The sequence below is a fragment of the Mytilus trossulus genome, chromosome 1, assembly GCF_036588685.1.
Source record: "Mytilus trossulus isolate FHL-02 chromosome 1, PNRI_Mtr1.1.1.hap1, whole genome shotgun sequence".
NCBI classification, from domain to species: domain Eukaryota; kingdom Metazoa; phylum Mollusca; class Bivalvia; order Mytilida; family Mytilidae; genus Mytilus; species Mytilus trossulus.
The window spans coordinates 82,435,387-82,454,782 of NC_086373.1; the positions used below are offsets into that span (position 1 = coordinate 82,435,387).

Below are 19,396 nucleotides of genomic sequence, written 5' to 3' on the forward strand. Positions count from 1 at the left end.
TCAATGTCAATTTGAAGAATGAGAAGAGGCTTCCTACATGAAAGAGATGAAATCAATAACATATATTGATAATGTAATTTGCATGTTCTTCAGTGTGTATACAGTGAGTCTTTTCGTATGCAGCTGTTTATTTGACATTTTGTAGATACATTGTATAAGATGAACCTTTACAGACAATGAGCTAATCATATCTACTAAGGAAATTTTCACAAACCATTCTTAAGATACATGTGGAAACTGATTATACTTTTCCATTCCGCAAAGTTCAGTTTAAAAAGGTCAAACTTATGTTTCTATAAATACAAAATTTCACCATCTCCAAAAAAATTCTACCAAGGAACAATAAATTGATAGTCTCTAATTACTTAAATATAACATGTAAATAAACAAATGATACAGCAAAACACATACATGTAATGATTTTCTCGTCTTTCTGGGTTTTTTTACATCAAGACACTTTGAAAGCCTGACATCTTATAACAAATCCTATATATTTTTCCTTCTGTGATGTAATGATTAGCTTGTTTTGATGTTTAGGTACATGACCATTCTAACACTGATTCAATACCAGAAACAGTGAAAAATGTCAAAGTGACATGTAATTAAACAAAAAATATATGTTCTCATAATACCTTTACATTTTCTCATGCGGAGCAAATCTGGTGATATTTAAACTGATTCATTTCTTTCTTATTTAACAAAAACAAAAAAATCTTTCAAATTTCTTGTAAAAGAGCCATCCAATGCAACGTTACTTAAACATGTTAGTCTGTTTTGATACATGTAAGTCCATTTGGACTACAAAAATTTGCATTTATGCCTGTTTCCCGTCTTTTGCCACAAAAAAGTTTGATAGGTCAGAAACTTGTATTTTCCCTTTTTTCCTTTTATATTTACAAAATCAAAGAAAATGACATGTTTTCTTCTTCAAGTGTATTTCCTATTTATACTTTATGTCTAGTGATTCATGTATGCACGCCCAAGGAAACTTAACTTAAGCAATGACTTTCTATGATTTTAAAGTTCAATGACCTTGCAAATCTATTGGGACATTTCTAAAGACTATTTTTAACCTAAACGTAAATTAATGCACTACTTTTTTGTGTGTATATTAACATTTCAAACTGTTCATATGCTTCATTAGTCAAATAGATTGTACATGTATCAGAATCAAGCTTTATAATATCATGGTCATGGAAGCATGTTTTTATTATATAACTGCCCATATTCACTTTGGTGAAATGTGAAAAAATAATTAACTTTCCAAATTTGTTTTCCTTTTAAAAGTAAATTTCAGCAGTAAACCCATAAAATGTTGACCAAAAAACAAGCTACTTTCATATGAACAAACCTCCTAACATTCACAAAGACCATGCCAATTCAATATGTATATGGACACTTATACTCATTACTGATACTTGTATCTTACACTTAACATAATAGCAAAATAGGATTCCCCTCTACCTATATTATCTTTTTCAACTTCTTATTAAGTAGTTTGAGCCTTCACGTCATCCATCACCAATGCCATGCAAACAGTATATTAATTCTGTCAACAACCATCAATGTGGGTCAGTCATCATCCATACCTATAACTCTACACGAAATTTTGTACCAGTGTATATATATACATGTATGTTCGAAATAAGTACTAGTCCAACAGACAGTCATCAAACAGGTCTGTGCTAAATATGCTACATGTTTAACATACATGTAAAATGTACAATGTACTACAGCATGGTCTATATGCAAATGTAATAAACAGACTATGCCACACAAAAAGTAAGTTTCACCATGTTCACACACAGTATATACATTTCTATTTTGTTTCTACAATTGTATATTTGCACAAATATACTAATTTAAAAAAAAACATCATCATAAGCCCCAGTATGAGAGCTACATATTTCCTCTACAGGTAACAGAACAATGAACTAGGATGTAAGGCTAAATGCATATTCACTATTTACGTAACCAATGTTTGGATCATTAACTTTGCAGACTCAGTATATGATATTACTTTATTTAACATACCATTTGTGGGTGATCCCATTTCTGTGTGAAATCTTCCTTGGCTTTTGTTAAAAATTCTTTGACTGTAAAAGAAATAAAAATAATACAATTTAAGTGATATGAGATTACTTTTATACTGCAAGTTAGAAGTCTAAGTAAGGAGAGTAAGATCATATACATAAATTACAGTCAAACTTGTATCGTCTGTTCCTCTGTAATGCCTACATCAAGGCCTACATTTATAACCTTAATACATATGTACTAAGGTCACGTTCTTTTATGGTCAATCTCCCTGGTTACAAGGACGATCTTTATATACAGGGTAAATTGTAATGAAAATGATTTAAATAGATTTCTTGTACAGTAATCTGCACAATGAATTATAATTACAATCAAAAGTTAAAATTCTAGTCAAATCCAAGTTTCTGAGATGATTTTTAGTTATAAATGCATACTCCCATTCTCCAGCCTTAACGATCCAATCTAACTTATTGACTATAAATAACAGAATTAACGACAAAAACAACAACAATAGAAGAAAGAAATTCTGGAAAAATAAACTATCTTTTAGACTGATTGAAAAACAAGGAGCTACTAAACATTATATACGTCATATAAACAGTCAGACCTGTATTAAAATGAGGGTCACCTTTGGGACAAGAGAAAATGACCTTATCATAATAGAGCTTGAGGTGACCTTTAAATTAAGGTTCAAATCATTTAAAAGCATAGGTATTACCATAGCAGGTCAAGAATGGGGTCTTCCTGACAAGACAGGTTTATGCTTTATAGAAGTAGCCAATATTCCAGGATGGACTGTAATTATCACTAGTGAAGATTATAAATAGTTAAGCCCAAAGTGTATTATCAATCATGTCTTTTATCTGAAAAATATTTTGTTTACTAATGTTATGATTATCCATTACACCATAACTTTTCTTCACTTTCGGTTTTTTTCAATTGTCAAAAGCAAAATCATTTTGACCTGATGAGTTTAATACATCTCGCCCCCCTCATCTTCAACTTTTCATTTATAGGTTAGAAATCCAATCATTGATGTACATGTAGTACTGTAGACAGTTTTTTTTCCTTCTTGTGAAAAAGCATTGTTTTGTACATACATGTAGTTTGTTGTATTTGTTAATTTAGAAAACATCAAGAGATTCCAATATGCAATAAACAAATTTGTCAGTTTAGTATATCTTAATTCTAAACACCAATAATTGGCCTTTATCAGAATACACATGAAGTATACAGAATGAAAATGGTTGTAATTCGTACTAATGTGAAGGTAAAAATATTCATATACACGTACAGGACTCCGGTAAAAAAAACTACTGTCAGCATAAATATTTTTGGTAGAGGAGAGAAAATTTGGAGAGGACATTCAGAACCTGATAATTTCCTTTTCCTCAAACCTAACAAAACTATCATATTGTAATGTTTTTAAAAATAAAACATTATTTACCCTTACACAAAATGAAATACTAAAACTCAATAGAATATAGATCTGAATCATTCCTTATTATCTATCAGGAAAAGTCACACTTCATATTGGTTTAATAAGAATGAAACAGTATAACAAAGGAACAAAGTTTATAAAGTCTACATGTACATGTATGTAAATTCAACCTAAATAATATGTCTCAGTTGAGAATTATTATTTTTACTACTAGGACATGACACACAAGAGATTATCAAACATTTCTTATAGACCAAGTTCTGCATCAAAAACATAAACTAAATTTTCTAATATTTTGTAAGTAAGATTAAGGTCCGTCTCCAAAACAAATCTAAATGTATCTTGGATTTAAGTTTTGGTTTTCTGACACACAAATTTTTAACCCTGTAGTAAGTAAAAAATAAAAAAATTTGTTCATCTGCAGAAAACTTTCCACATTATAACATTATAATTGAACATTTAATAATTACATACATGTATATGTAAACATGTACACAATGTACCCTTATCAGTTGCATGTACCCAAAGAGCTTGTAAGACATGACATACAAGGTGTCCAATAGACCAGACTCAAAACTGTATTTACATGTAAACAATGTCTGTCTCTGGCTATACATTTGGTTATGTATGGCATTGAAAGCTAACAGATAAATTTTCATATTTTCTAATAAGATTTATTATAAATGTATCTCCTAAAAGAACACCACATATTACATAGGAATATAATGTTGTAATGAATATTTGACTTGACGCCTTTTCTTATTTTATACTGAACAGTAAAGGATTTACATGTTGTTTACTTTTTTTTAATACATATAACTTAAGGGGATGGGAGCATTCAGAGGTTTAAGTTTTGTGGATATTTTCTTCCAAATACATTCTACATGTATTGGCAATGATCAATCCTTGCCTCTTTATTACTGAACTACATATGATATGTATCTGTAGGTATCCAGTGCTCACAAGACATCAAATGTTTATCATAATAAATGTAAAATTTAAGTGTTCAATATCAATCAAAAATAACAGCTTGATAAATACACTGATCTGTCAATAAATTACATAAAAACATAAGTTCATTATCAAGACTAATATTATTCCGTCTAACACTAATAACAGGTCTATGTGAAATTATTTGCTGCAATAATATACATTTTACTGTCAGTAGTCAGTAGATACATATAGCTGAGTTCATTGCCTTCAATATTTGTCACAAAATAATTACATACCATTCTCTGTTGGATCCCCTTTCTTTGCAGTAGCTGCATTCCCCATTTCCCTTATTTATATCTAACTGATTAATTTGATGTAGCTCAATATAAAAGATCGTTTTCTATGTGAAACTGAAATCCAGTTCATTCGGCCATTACAATATATTCACACACATTATACACTAAGCGCAGTAATTCGCATCAGTAATCAATTGCTGTGATTAATTTCAATTTGTTTTATAAAAGAATAAAATTATCAAATAGAAACAATATTAACGTCAATTTTTGCAACCACATATACAGGATGAACGTTATAAAGTCACTTAAACCTCACAGTAGGTTATGAACTATATTTTTACGCGGCGGAATTTCCAATATAAACATAAATAATGTACGAGTTGAATACACATCATGTAAACCCATCAATAGGGATCAAGGATTTGTACGCTCGTTCAGCGTTATGAGCTTTAAAATTGGACAGTTTCAGTGATAAAATGAAATTATTCATTGATTGTAAAGATCATTTATTGTTTCTTCCTTATGATTTGTTTGCAAGCAAGACAAAAATAGAATTTTATTTTATTAGACATTTTGTCTCATATTTTTGAACACCTTTTTTTATCGAATTTCCTATTGCTTTGGTTTACAATTTGCTAGTAATCTGTTGTCCAAAACAACATCATAGTTTTGCTTTTACACCATTATTAAGAAGCCAATGTGTCTGGTAAAAATCCTAGCAGAAAAGGGTGAAAGGTAAACGTCTCAAGTTTGTTTTTAGATAACTAAATTACTCTTTAGGCTTATTACAGAATTTAGTGGAATGATCATCATGTCCTTCATCTTCCGTAGACTTCTTGGGTGACATTTTAAAGTAGACAAGAGACCAATACAGAATAGACCAATGATGATTGCAGAGATTCAGAGTTTTCTTGCAGACGAATATTGTCAGTCAGCTAAACTTCTTCGCCGAGGTTGTACGAGATTAGTGTCACGTGAGACCTAACGTACAGAGGGTCCCTAAAGGGAACCTGTTTTCCAAACTGTAAAATAGCCGGATCAAGTTCAATCCAATTTTTATTTGGACTTATATAGCATCTTACCAAACAAACTATGCTTCCGATTTTAATTATTTCCATTTCCAACCTGTTGCAACCACTAAGACTTTCAAGCCGCCTCATACATCGTGAGAGCCTCTCGTGGGGTTTTTGATTGTATGATTACATGGCAGTTATAGTGATTTTTTTATTACCAGACCAAATATTTTATGATTATTTGATAATCTAGGACTATGTTTTTTTTTTTATATTTACCAAAACATGTGATTAACTGGACACTCCTATGAGGGCTCACTCAACTCAAGGATTTTTATAGTCTTACTATACAAATTCTTGCTCAACTGTAAAAGCACCATGCCGGACGGCTTGAAAATAGACACTTTTTTTTTACTGTAACCTGTAGACAATTATGCATTTTTGGAACATCACCTTTAATGGAATGCATTTGAATGGGACATATGATTGGAACACCCTTTATCCTGAGTTGGGACTAAACCCCTTTTAAGAATGACTTGATCCACCACTGGAAAGTCGGACGAATCAAACTGTATAGACCAGGGGAAAAAAAAACAATTTTCGTGAAATTTTGATCATTTTTTCCCTTCTAGATTAACCTTTTAATAAACAAAGCAATGTAATTCAATTTCTGGAATGGAACACTTGTTGTCTTCTAATCAGTTCTAGTGATTACAAGTACCTTATCCTACTTCACCAAAATTCGGGCACTTGAACCATGTGCAATGCAGCCTAACCATATCTATATACTCCAAAAACAAACAAAAATGCAGAATCGTCAATTAAAGGTTTCAATGAGTTTTTATACTTCCATATACAGTCAGCAGTGATATCATGAACAATTCGCACATTTTTCATGATATAGCTAATCGAAAAATGCATTAGAGCTAATTTCTTAATGCTTGTAGACGGTAAACATTTCAGTGGTGTGCCTGCTTGCTTTGTTTGTATAAACGTTTACCCAAGCTTTGTTATTAAGATTGACATCTTAAAAAAATATAAATAGGCATAGTTGAACCTGTATATATTAAGTTTAAATTTGATTGGAAGTTATTCACATTACTATTTCACATTTCCATCGTACGATATACAAACAAAGCAAACAAGCTAACCAAAGTCTTGCTCTGCATGCATTAGGAAATTAGCTCTATAATAAAGAGAAAGTGTAACATTTGGCAAGTTTTATGACACAAGAGAGCAAAAACAGTACTGATATGTATTAATCCTTTATATAAGCAAGTTGAACCGGTTTTCACCTCTATGCTCGGCCACTAACGTAACCTCGGATAAATGAGAGAACCCATGTATATGATATGCATACAAAGGCTTCAGAAGATGGCTGCACTACCTGGTATAAATTGGACAGAAAGTATATTCTAAGATAAAAATGAAGCCTTATTTTCCTCTACACAATATGGCATTGTTGTTGCTAAGATAAATAAAATTTAACCGAATGGATCAAGGACAACACCATGGTGATGTGGAGTTTGTCAATAGAAATATCCAATAGTTTGACTCGACACAAAGCATTCAAATCAAATTTTAAATGAGGATACCAGACGTTTCAGTGGGACCATATTTTTTTTTTTGCAATGTTGGTATAAAAATCTCACTATCTTTTTCCATTAGAGCAAAGCTTCAGCTCTTATATGTCACTCTCTTTTCAAGTTCTTACATAATAATTTTGAAGAAAAAAAAATGCACTCAAGTTTACAAGTTAGAAATAATGACATTAAAATTATATGTTACTTTACAAGTATTATAAAGTTTAAAAAAAATCAAAGGCACTATAGTGTCATGAGTGTTTACAAATTTAAATTATAAAGCTATAAATAAGTGATAAGTCCTATGAAATAAGAAAAGACAAGAAATGCTTCAGTAACTTTGAAAGGTAAAATTTAAATGTAAATTTAAAAATAGGTATAAATTCTATATAAAGAATTCTTTCATTAATTTCAAATCAATTTACATTAGTGAGGCCCCTAGTGAAGGATAAACGATACATAATATTATTACATTAAATTGCTTGATATTGATTTCAAAGTGAAATGAATTCTGTTTGTACTTTGGTGATTTATTTTACTCTTGGTGGCTGCATTAGCAAATGAATTACCGTACCCGTGATACTTATACTTAATTAGTTTCTTGTGCCAAGAAGATATACACCGTGGGATGTCGTCGTGTGAATGTCTACTTATGATAAAAATGGAGATATCTACATTTTTTTTTTATATCCAAATGTTTAATATGGTCTGTCTCCCTATACAACTATAATCCAAGATTTCTACAGCCTGATAAAACTACATTGTTCTATCTTCACATTACCATTGGCTTATACATCTTTAGAATAGTTATAGAGAAAAATATTTTGATAGTGTTGTAACGCCACTATATTTCGGATAATTTTGCTGGAAAATATAATTGTTAGCAAAATTATCTTTGAAGAGCTATGCATTAATGCATGGTTTGCATATATAAGCATTCTTTACATATCCAACGGTCAAGAATTGGGGATATTATAAAGTTTAAAAATTAATGGTGGATCTATAGCAGCATATCCAATATGATCTTATACTACATGTTAAAATAAACTAAAATATGACAGTCATTGACAGTGACAAGTTTTTCAGTGAACTTTGCAACGAAAACTGACTAGAAAATAAATCATAAAAAAAACCAGCAGAGAGTTTATTCTAATCAATCCCAATATCTGCCTTAATTTTGAGCAGGTCTACTTATATAACACTGAGAATGAAAAAGACAACCAACAGACCAAAGAGCAGACAACATATATATGCGATATGTGCAAAATGACCAAATCTGATAGCTAAAGTTCCGTAACTCTACTTGTAACGACAGATCATGCCAACACATTTTAAAATTGAGAGAAGCTTTATCGTCTGTCAATTCAAAGGTATGTCAAAAACTTCTAGGCATTCGTTGAAAAACTATACCAAGACGAGGAGGTATGCTAAGAGTAGTAGAATCTATCGATATAGGAAATATAATAATCATATTTTGCTATCTCCTTTAATATACCAATGGTTTTTGGTTTAAATGATATATATTTTATTTGTTCTTATAACACTTTTCTTATTCGCCTATTTAACTTCCCACAGAAAAACATATTTTAATTGCGGGCTATCATTATGACAGATTCCTGAATGTTATTTGATATTTTATTTGGTATCGCGTACAGCAAATTTGTGTTTGCGTTTCCGATTGCCATTGCATGTAATTCATGACAATGGATTTTGTTATAGTGATGGTAAAATTGAGAAAGGAAATTGGGAATGTGTCAAAGCCACAACAACCCGACCATAGATCAGACAACAGCCGAAGGCCACCAATGGGTCTTCAATGTAGCGAGAAACTCCCGCACCCTTCAGCTGGCCCCTTAAAAATATGTATCCTAGTACAGTGATAATGGACGTCATACTATAAACTCCGAAATATACACAAGAAACAAAAATTAAAAATCATACAAGACTAACAAAGGGCAGAGGATCCTGACTTGGGACAGGCGCAAAATTGCGACGGGGGTTGAACATGTTTATGAGATCTCCACCCTCCCCTTATACCTCTAGCCAATGTAGAAAAGTAAACGCATTACAATACGCACATTAAAATTCAGTTCAAGATAAGTCCGAGTCCGATTGTGATATGTGTAACCGAATACCTGTTGCATCTGTACTTAGTCTGATAGACAGTAATAAATGGCCGGGATGCGAGTATAAAAATATCTCATAAAACCCAAAACCTGTTGTTTTTAAAGAACAAAATATGTTTGTCATTGACGCAACTTGAAGTAACAAGGAGTGGAAACAACGATATTTCACGCCTCTTTAAATATATATGTATTAATATGAAATGCATGTCGAGTCATTGCGATCAACGTCTACCTTATTCAAATTTTAATGTTGACCAATGGAGTATGAAAACGAGGTTAAAGTCATGCCTAGCTCAGACATGTAAATCTAACAATGATTGCATGGACAAAAATAGTGGACCTTTGACTCCTGCATACTGTAACTGAAGAGATCACTTAATTACGAACACTAAAATGAGTTAATATATAAAGAGCCCCGAATATGAGGTTAAAGGTAACGACCATCATGTCAGACCGAAAGTTCACCTCGCAATGGTTTTCCTATTTACAAGCACTAATTCACCTTGGTTTTTTTTTCCATATCGTTGGGTTGCTGTCTCGTTGACGTATACCCTACCATTAATATGATATGGCCAATGTCGAGCGAAATAAAAAAAAAAAAGGAGAACATATCTTCCTGGGGTCCATTAATATTTTCTTCATACAGCTTTGGCAGGTGTAAATTTTAATTGCTAATGCAACACAACTGATAATTTTCGAATTTTTACATATTGAAATTTTCTTCTTAATATGAAGAAGGTGTAATTCCATCTACAGATTTGTATAACAGAATAGCTTCTGAATTTTTAACATTTTTTTTCACTATTAATCCATTTTAAACTTTCAAATAGTATTCACGTCGTGGATTTATGACGAATAATTACAGTTTGAAATGATTCTATGAAATATCGAATAAATAGTTGACTTTTAACAAGCACTTTCTTAGAAACTGACGTTACGCTGATCGATAAACCCCAAAAATTAGGCCTAAATTAATATATTGTTTGTTTCCCCAATCCCTACCCTGACAAGCCAGGTGTGGATAGGTAGGTAGGTAAATAATAAAGTCGGTCGGGATTGGGGAAACAAACAATATTTTATTTTAGGCCTTAGATCAAAGCCAAACGAGTCATATTGCCTAATCAAGGCTTCTATAGACCAAATATGAGTGGATATAAAACAGAAGATGTGGTATGATTGCCAATGAGACAACACTCCACAAGAGACCAAAATGACACAGAAATAAACAATTATAGGTGAGCGTACGACCTTCAACAACGAGCAAAGAGCCTGTTTCTTATATACTGGTACGTGAACCTGAACACAAAATCTTTTACTTTTTTTTAAACGAACCATGAAAATTAGGCTAATGCCAGGTGTTTATCAAGTAAGATCGACCGTATACTTAACATTTCAGTTATAGCAACTGAGAAACTAACCTAAGTACAAAAAACATAACTTGATCAAAGAACACTAAATATATCATCACGGTCAAATTTCAGACAGACTACTAATCACTGATTCCATAAATTTAGCTGACCTATTACTCAACAGAACTGGGAAGTTCACTTAATAACGAATATGGAGCCATGATCCGTCAAATGTCCTCTCAAAAATGTTATTGGACCTTTAGCTCGCATCGTGTATACATGTGTTCCTGAACCTTCACAGTAGAGAGCCACATGTGTGTGTGTGTAACTGGACATTAAAAGCGCCACGTGTATATTTTACTGGACCTCTGCTGAAGCAACGGATGTGGTACTGCAAATTTAGAGATCTTTGGAGTTTGTGCGTATGCATATGTTACTACTGTACTAAGTCTTTAGAGCTTAACGTGTGTGTGTTACTGGAACTTTATAGCGCCACATGTACGAGTTACTGGACCTTTGGAGCGCAACGTACGAATGTTACTGAACCTTTGAATCGCCATGTTTGTGCTACTGGACACTTGAAGTGCTACTGAAATGTTTGAGTGCCACGTGTGTGCATTACTGGACATTTGGAGCGCCTCGTGTTTTCGTTAATTGCCAATTGAAGCGCCAAGTGCGAGTCAATGAGCATTTGAAGCGCCGCGTGTGTGTATTATTGGGGCTTTAAAGCTCAACCTGTATGTGTTACTGGGCCTTTGAAACAACTATTTGACAGTCATGCATGTTGGCTGTGGCAATACTTTTGTACTTTCCATTATATCCTTCTTGAATAGTAATAGTCTAAATGTTTCATTATTCATTTCTATGGACCTATTCTGCAGAACCTAACTTTTATACAATGTTATTTCAATTTGTTCTTGTCCTAAAAATACAAAAAATGTTTCCTATCGTACATAGGCAAATTATTTCCAATATGTTGAGGGAAAAAAACGTATTTTAGGAAAGACATTCTTTGAAAATGCATGGGTATTTTGTTTTTCACTGTTTATGTTTTGCCAAACCTTAACGGCAAATCCTATTTATTTCACCTGTGACAAGGTGAGCTAAAATTAAAAATTTAACAATGAAATCTTTCCTAATGAGTCGCAATGATGGGACCACAGAAGGATGACAAATGAATGGATATACATTATGTACAGCGCCGTAGGGTGCCGCAGTATTACAAATGACAGCATTATCTGAAGATGCTAAGCATAATAATGAGTTAGGGACTATATTTCGACCATGCAGGTAGCTTTACATCAGAGTATGTTTAATTGATTAAAATTAATATTATCAATAAAAGAAGAAAATGTATTGAACTTTTTGAAGATAAATTTTATTAATATATTTTAAGAAATTTCCTTCAACCCCGAACCCCCTCGTTCATATATGAACACTGATCTACATGATTGTATATCATTATAATACGTTTGTAGAATAGATTTTAAATTGAATATGCAGATTTTCAATGTTGACAAAGTTTTTCAACTGTTTTACTGCATACCGAAAAGAGCTGTTTCCATACCGTTCCGTGTTTATCTTTTTCACGTGTATCTTGATGATATCTAACAACCAGATGTGTGCAGTTTGAAAGTACAAACAGATTATAATGTGTGTAGTAAAGAGAGAAAAGAAGCGCGTGAACTCACCTAATTTTAAGATGTATTTATGTAGTATAGAGTTTGAACTTACTGTCCCACAAGTAGAGGCGATGAAGTTCTCTTTTCAAACGTTCATCACGAATTCTATTGGTTTCACGCTGATCATACTTTCTTAAACTAAAAGTTCTGTAACCCCTGTCTCTCCTGAGAGGGGGTAGTTCTCCTCCACTCCCAGTTCTATTCCGAATTTGTTCCTGGTTTTGTTGTTGTTGTTGAAGCTGTGCTTTTCTTTTCTTTTCAGAGTCAAACAAGTCAAAGAAGAAATCCATTTTTATTCAAAATATCAAATTACCGTAGAATTTGTCACACACTAAAACTCCTTAAAATATCCTTAAAGACTCATTGTTGTGTACACACGAAATCTGATCCATGCGAGTGCATTTCAATCCATTCATACAAAGTACATTTAAATATTTTTAGCCTATTTTCCCATTATTTGTTTCCAAATTTAGTGTACACATGGTAGAATTCACACATAATGTTTTAACCGCACTATATATAATGATAAATTACTGCGTACTACAGAAATAAATGTATATTTCCACTGTGATTGACAGCTAACAAGTCAAATTATTCACCCTTCCATTCCAAGACGTTTGTCCTGCCTGCCTTAGGATGGTCTTTTTGTAATAAGATGCGAACCACGATGTGTAATTTAAGTTTAAGATATTTTGTTTACCATTCAAAGTGGCCTAATTTTCAGAAGTTTACGCATGAGTGTCGCCGGGATTTTGAAAAAATACGCATGGTGGGTTTTGGGACAGTTGTTTTATTCACCGTATTTCTGATTTAGTCATTATTTCTAATTTTAGACGAGAAAATCACTTGTAATATTTGTGTATAGACGAATATATCATCATTTTATCGTTACCTATGAACAACATATGTCGAAATTTAATATTTAAGTTTTTTCTCTCAGGTAAATGACAAATTGATAACAAAGCACATACGAGGCACCTGTATAGGTATGTACTATACTTGTCTTCTGCAAAGCACAAAGGATTTATTCAAAATATATTTAATATCTACGCGTGTCCTTCATTTTCAATAAAACTTAATCTGTGTTTGTATTATATAACAAACAAAATACATATAACAATTTTTAAGCCTGTTTTGTTTTGTATTCATATATTGTGAGTCGGTCGTCTTAAAAAAAAAAGGCTTTAACCTGTCATGAGGCTAAGCAACTCCTGTATTGAATACTAGTAGTTGAAAGCTGCCTGTCCGAGGCTTTGTTTTGAAACAGTAAGTCAGCGACACACAAAAAAACTTCACGTAAAGTTCAAGATATCATCTTCAACATTAGCATGAAAAGTGTCTTCATATGGCTAGCTGTATATCACACAGACGAATCTCCCGCTTACATATATATACCAGAATATCACTACTGGTCCCCTCCACTACGGCATAATAAAAAGGACAAAACATTAAAATATGTAATTCAGTTGTTATCGTTGGTTGCTGGTTGCCTTATTTTTTGTATGTTTCTGTGTTGTTTTCATCATTAATGAAGTCGTTGGTTTTCTCTGTTTTTCATATTTTATCAACCCGTGGTCTTTGACCTTATACATGACTAACTGGAGGAAATTGTAAAAAAAAAAACAAGACACAAAGGTATTGCACCAATTTATTCGTAGGAAGAATCAAACGATAAAGGTGAATTTTCCTTCCAGTAGAAGAGAACAAATCAAAATGTTGAAATATATAGGTACCAAAGGTCCACTCCTTGAAAATGTATATCGCCTGTAGACCCCATGCCGAGTTCTGGGCTCATTATATACTTAGTAATAGTGAATGAATATTTTAGTTTACCAAATATATCGAAAATATTTGAAAATAATTTGTGATTTGATGAAATCGTTCCAATGCGAAAATCTGTTTGTGCGATACAGAGAAGGTACAAATATGCTTAAAACATAGTCCCACTCGTAACCGTAGTTTCCGCGGGTCCGTTTTGTAAAACCCTGGACTTGAATTTGGATGACCTTATAGATACATCTGCAGCTCTAGATAAAGAGGATTAACGTGCCGATTTTGAACATCAGACAAGCTCAATTTTTGAAAACACTTATAATCGGAACAAATACATCCATGTGAACGCATTGTATATTTGCATTTACATTGACCTACCGAATTAGACCATTTACCCCTAGTTTTGACATTTTTACCTATTAATGTTTTTGTTTGTTTTGTTTACACATCGTTGTCAATATAATAGAATCATATGCGACTGGCATACAAGTGAGAGATTTATCTAGCTTTAAAACCAGGTTCAATCCACCATTTTCTACACAAGAAAATGCCTGTACCAAGTCAGGAATATGACAGTTGTTATCCATTCGTTTGATGTGTTTGAACTTTTGATTTTGTCATTTGATTTGGGACTTTCCTTTTTAAATTTTCCTCGGAGTTCAGTATTTTTGTGTTTTTACTTTATACTTAGGCAACGACCGGGGCTTTACATTGTTGGGTTTAATTTCAGAAGTAAAAACATGAATATAATTGATTTCTGATGGTTCTAGTCCTGTGTAGCTATTAATGCCAAAATGGGTTCTGTAGCAGTATGTTACTGCAAAGTTGCAGACCTAACATTGTTTGTCTCAATTTTTAGTGGTGGTTATTCAATAGAGAATACCTGTCGAAGAGTTGTCGCGTATTGAGACGTATACAATATAAATATTCAAGGTAGTGATTCCACGCAACATACATCCAAACACTGTATTGGTGGATCTGCCAAGCAGTCATTATACACTTGTAAGCATCCATAAATCAAGTGTAGTTGGGTGGATCAAGCCAATTCTAAAAGGGGTGTCCAACCAAGGATAAAAAGGAATAAAAAAAAACTTTAAGAAAGCTGATAATGACAAACAGCTGCGCCACGAGCGTATGATACCTCTTTCGTCTTGTGTGTGAAGTTTTATGCAATATTCATAAATAATTTGTGAGATACGGTGCAACATGCGAACCCCTCCCTTTTTGTATACAAACAACTCAATAACTTTAAAATGAAATTGTTAATCATCAACAAAAAATATACAGATCTTTAGATTAATATAACTAAGAAGTTCGTACAGTTTTGTGCAATAATAATAACTCGTTTTTAAATTACTGCGCGACATGTCACCCTACCCTGTTTTTTTTTGTTTTTTTACAACAAAAAATTACGAAATAAAATCTAAAACAAAATTTTGAATCATCACCAAAAAGTATAAAGATCTTCATAGATATTTATAATATAACTAAGAAGTATGTAAAGTTTTAAGCAACAATCAAAAAATCGTTTTTTGATACGGCGCGACATAATGAAGGTAGTATAAAACAGTGCTTGCAGATGATTGGCTCCCGTTGAAGGAAGAACTTTTGTTGGGTTAGATTTCAGACGATTTTTTTCTTCTTCATCAAGTCAATTTATTCATACTACAATGTTAAATTCTTATTCATACTTGAACTTTGTACAAAGATTTACCATAAATAGTGCACACAAGGTCGGCGCTGTTTAGCAGTATAGATATTTGTAAGTACTACCACTGATATCTGAGTGTAAAATGGCAGGATTTCCTTATCAACAAATAAAGTGCGAATAGCTTGCTTTGTCATCTTATACTGTGCAATAATGCTGATACCAATCAGTAAAAGAACTGTATGAAAGGATTGTAATTGTGAATTTTTGTTTCTTGTTTTTCATATATAACTTTTGATATTCTAGTGACCGTATATAAGTAGTGGATGTTGAATACTCGTAAAAAGTATATGTCACAACGCGTGTCCCTTGCTGAAAATCGTATGGGTTCGGCTGCTTATAGATAATGGCGACCATCAACAAACTGATTATACTTATAATTTGCAGTTTTCGGTTGCAAAGTCATTTGCGTAAACTACCATGACTTTATCTCTATTGACATTTCTTATGAAAGTAACCGTTAGTAAAATTTAATTGAGTTCTGTGGTATAAAAAAAACAACCAAATTATTGCAAACAGGATTCGTAATTATACCTCCTTAAACGATGTCCATCAAGTATTTCAATTCTAGGGAATGATTGAAATCCTCTTTGGAACTATCAATATATATGCAGTGGATCATAGCGACCTGCTAGTCAGTGAAATTTAATCATCACGTCTAATACAAACTTCTTATGTATAATGTACACAAAATCAATAATCTTTGAGAATTCTTCTGATAAAGATCTGATTTTTTTAATCGGATGCTATTAATAGACGCATTTATCTTCAGCTTGTTAGTCAGTGCAATCTCTGCGAAAGTTATTTTGTTATTTTCTATGGTGTATAACGGGTCGACAGGTACACTAGCTGGCGAACCTCCAGACACGTTTACAATCAAAGAGAGACTACTCTTGTGAAAATACTGAATATATTATTCTGTTTATATTACAGGCAATCTGCAAAATTTAACATTCAAGTTATCGCACAATGTTTACATACACACATAAAACATACGCATTAAAGCTATTCTGTTCGTGTGAAATACTTTCCCTCTGTGTATTTCTACCGGTAACTGTACAAATGTTTATCATAGTTGCTGTATCATATTTTTTTCAATATGCCCCGAGTTAAAAACTATTACATTCTCAGTCAACTTAAAAACGCACACACATATCAACGAAAACCAAGAAGCATACTAAATTTTCAAGCGCACTAAACAATTGTATTCAAATCACCTCAATCATTTTAGTATGTCTCTGACTTTGGATGGGACTGAATACGTACACTTTTCTATGGTCCCAGATATTCAGCACAGATACAGTCTCAATATTTTCAAACTTATGACGTTTTCCAGGTTAAAATGGGTTTTATTGTATATTTACCAAGGATATATTAAAAGTAAACATTCTGTCAACTTATCCATGACAGATTCTGTTTTAATATGTATTACGAGTCCTTTTGTAGCCGTTTGCCATGAAACGAGTCAACTAGATTATATTACGTTAATGAATACTGAACATAATGGTTTATATGGTGATATTATTCACTTATTCTATATTTCATATTTTTGCTGTTTTATCTTTTGTATTACGTATATTGTTATTGTTTATTATGCGAATTTCCCCATAATGGGTCCTAAACGTAATCCAAAACTTGTTCATGATAACACGACAAAAATCGTACTTCTCCAAGCACTTAGAGCAAATAGACCCTGGTACTTAACTTATTTTTGGTAAATGGAATATTATTAACTTTCTGATAAAAAATAAAATTTTACCAGTAGTTCTTCAAATTACTTTTCCCTAGTATAGTCCATGGGATCAAAGGGAACTCACGTGAACGTATGGTCATATCCCTACTAAATGTGACACTGTGGTTGATATTTTCAAAGAAAAAATATTAATAATTTTCAAATCAGTCTCATAAAACTGATGCATTTAAGCACTATTGCAGCTCATCTCAGGCTTTTTCCCAAAACCCAAATCAACCCACATACTCTTTTTGGTTTCTAACAGTTATCTCCCCTTACCACTAGGACCTTGTGTATTCACCCATCTGTTAAAAACAATTTCTCGTATCTGGTATTTAAACCAGCATCTTAAAGTCGCTATAGTATTTTTAGCTTTTATCGTGTATTTTGGAAACTTCACAAATTAACTCCACTGAGGAAACATTTGTTTTAATATCATGAAAGAACTAAAGATAGTCAACTTAACGAGAAATCTAATTTTTTCCACACGGTTAATAAATCGACCTTCATCTCAGGTGCCAAGAATCAGATCTATCTTGTTTACGTAATTGTGAACACGAAAACTTCTACCAGACTCAGAGCTTATTGTAATATTATAATATCACTACTAAAAATAGACAGTTTTAAAACGATAAGTTAAAACCGACATCCCCATAAACCGATGTTTATATGGTTCCCGATAACATTATATCTGTACACTCACATATTATATAACCTGAATTCGAGATACAAAGGTATTTACGTAGTAAGAATGGTATATTTTGTGATCAAGGTGAATACTAAATTGATAATTGTTACTTATTCTTTTTAGTTTTAAAACTCAAACATGCATCGTCCTTTAAATGAATCGCTTACTGGGCTACTTGATTCGAGCACATATAATTTATGAGGGCTCATTTATGATTACTATATTACAATGTAAGACAATCAATATCACGAAATAGGTCAAATTTAATACATTATCCTACAGATCTATGAAGATGTGTTATAACCTAGACATCATTTTAAACAAGATTATTTTTAAGATTGAAATTGGCACCAAACTGTATGCCTGTGTAGTTACAGCTAGTGTCCTAATGCTAGTATAAAGTAAAACCTTTGCTGGCTTGCTTGTTTTGTGTGTGTAAATGTTAGCTTAAGCATTGCAATTAAGATTAACATCTGCAAACAATATAGACAAACATTATTAAACCTGTATACTAGTATGTTATATCTAAATTTGATTGGAAGGTCTCCCAATTACAATTTAAGAAATAATTCCTTCATGTCATGCTCTATGCTCATTTTAACATGGATAGGCGTTATATTTGTCGATATTTTACACTGAGCGTTAGCGAGGTGTAAAATGTGGTCAAATATAATGCCTACCAATGTTAAAATGAGCATAGAGCATGACATGAAGGAATTATTTCGATTCTAATTGGACAAATACAGTATTTTTATAGGTCGAAGCGTACGGAAATACAATAAAAATGTTTAGCTGTTCCCGTTTCCTCCCCGAGGAGTCTGTACATTACATTTCATATTTGTTAAGTTTAAAAAATACGAGCAGGGTAAATATATGTTGTTCGATATAACATATATTATAAAAGTTTATGTAAGCTACTTGAATGTATATATTTTATAGGATAACGAGGAAATAACTTTAATATAAACATAAATTTGTTTACAAAGAGTAATAAGGACGTCATATTAGAATTATCAATATACAAACAAAGCAAGCAAA

The 19,396-nt window shown here is 32.3% G+C and overlaps 1 protein-coding gene across 10 annotated transcripts in view; it reads right to left on the reverse strand.

The window, feature by feature from the left end:
* LOC134687174 (cAMP-dependent protein kinase catalytic subunit alpha) overlaps positions 1-19,396 on the reverse strand; it is an 84,222-nt gene that overhangs the window by 16,783 nt on the left and 48,043 nt on the right. For 5 of the 10 annotated variants that reach the window (XM_063547251.1, XM_063547271.1, XM_063547262.1 and 2 more), the window contains one exon: positions 2,035-2,096. In XM_063547251.1, coding sequence (XP_063403321.1) covers positions 2,035-2,096 — 62 coding nt within the window. Of the gene's footprint in view, positions 1-2,034; positions 2,097-4,704; positions 4,886-5,493; positions 5,657-12,509; positions 13,118-19,396 lie in introns of those variants that run through there. The other 5 variants (XM_063547240.1, XM_063547230.1, XM_063547297.1 and 2 more) reach the window with 3 other exon arrangements.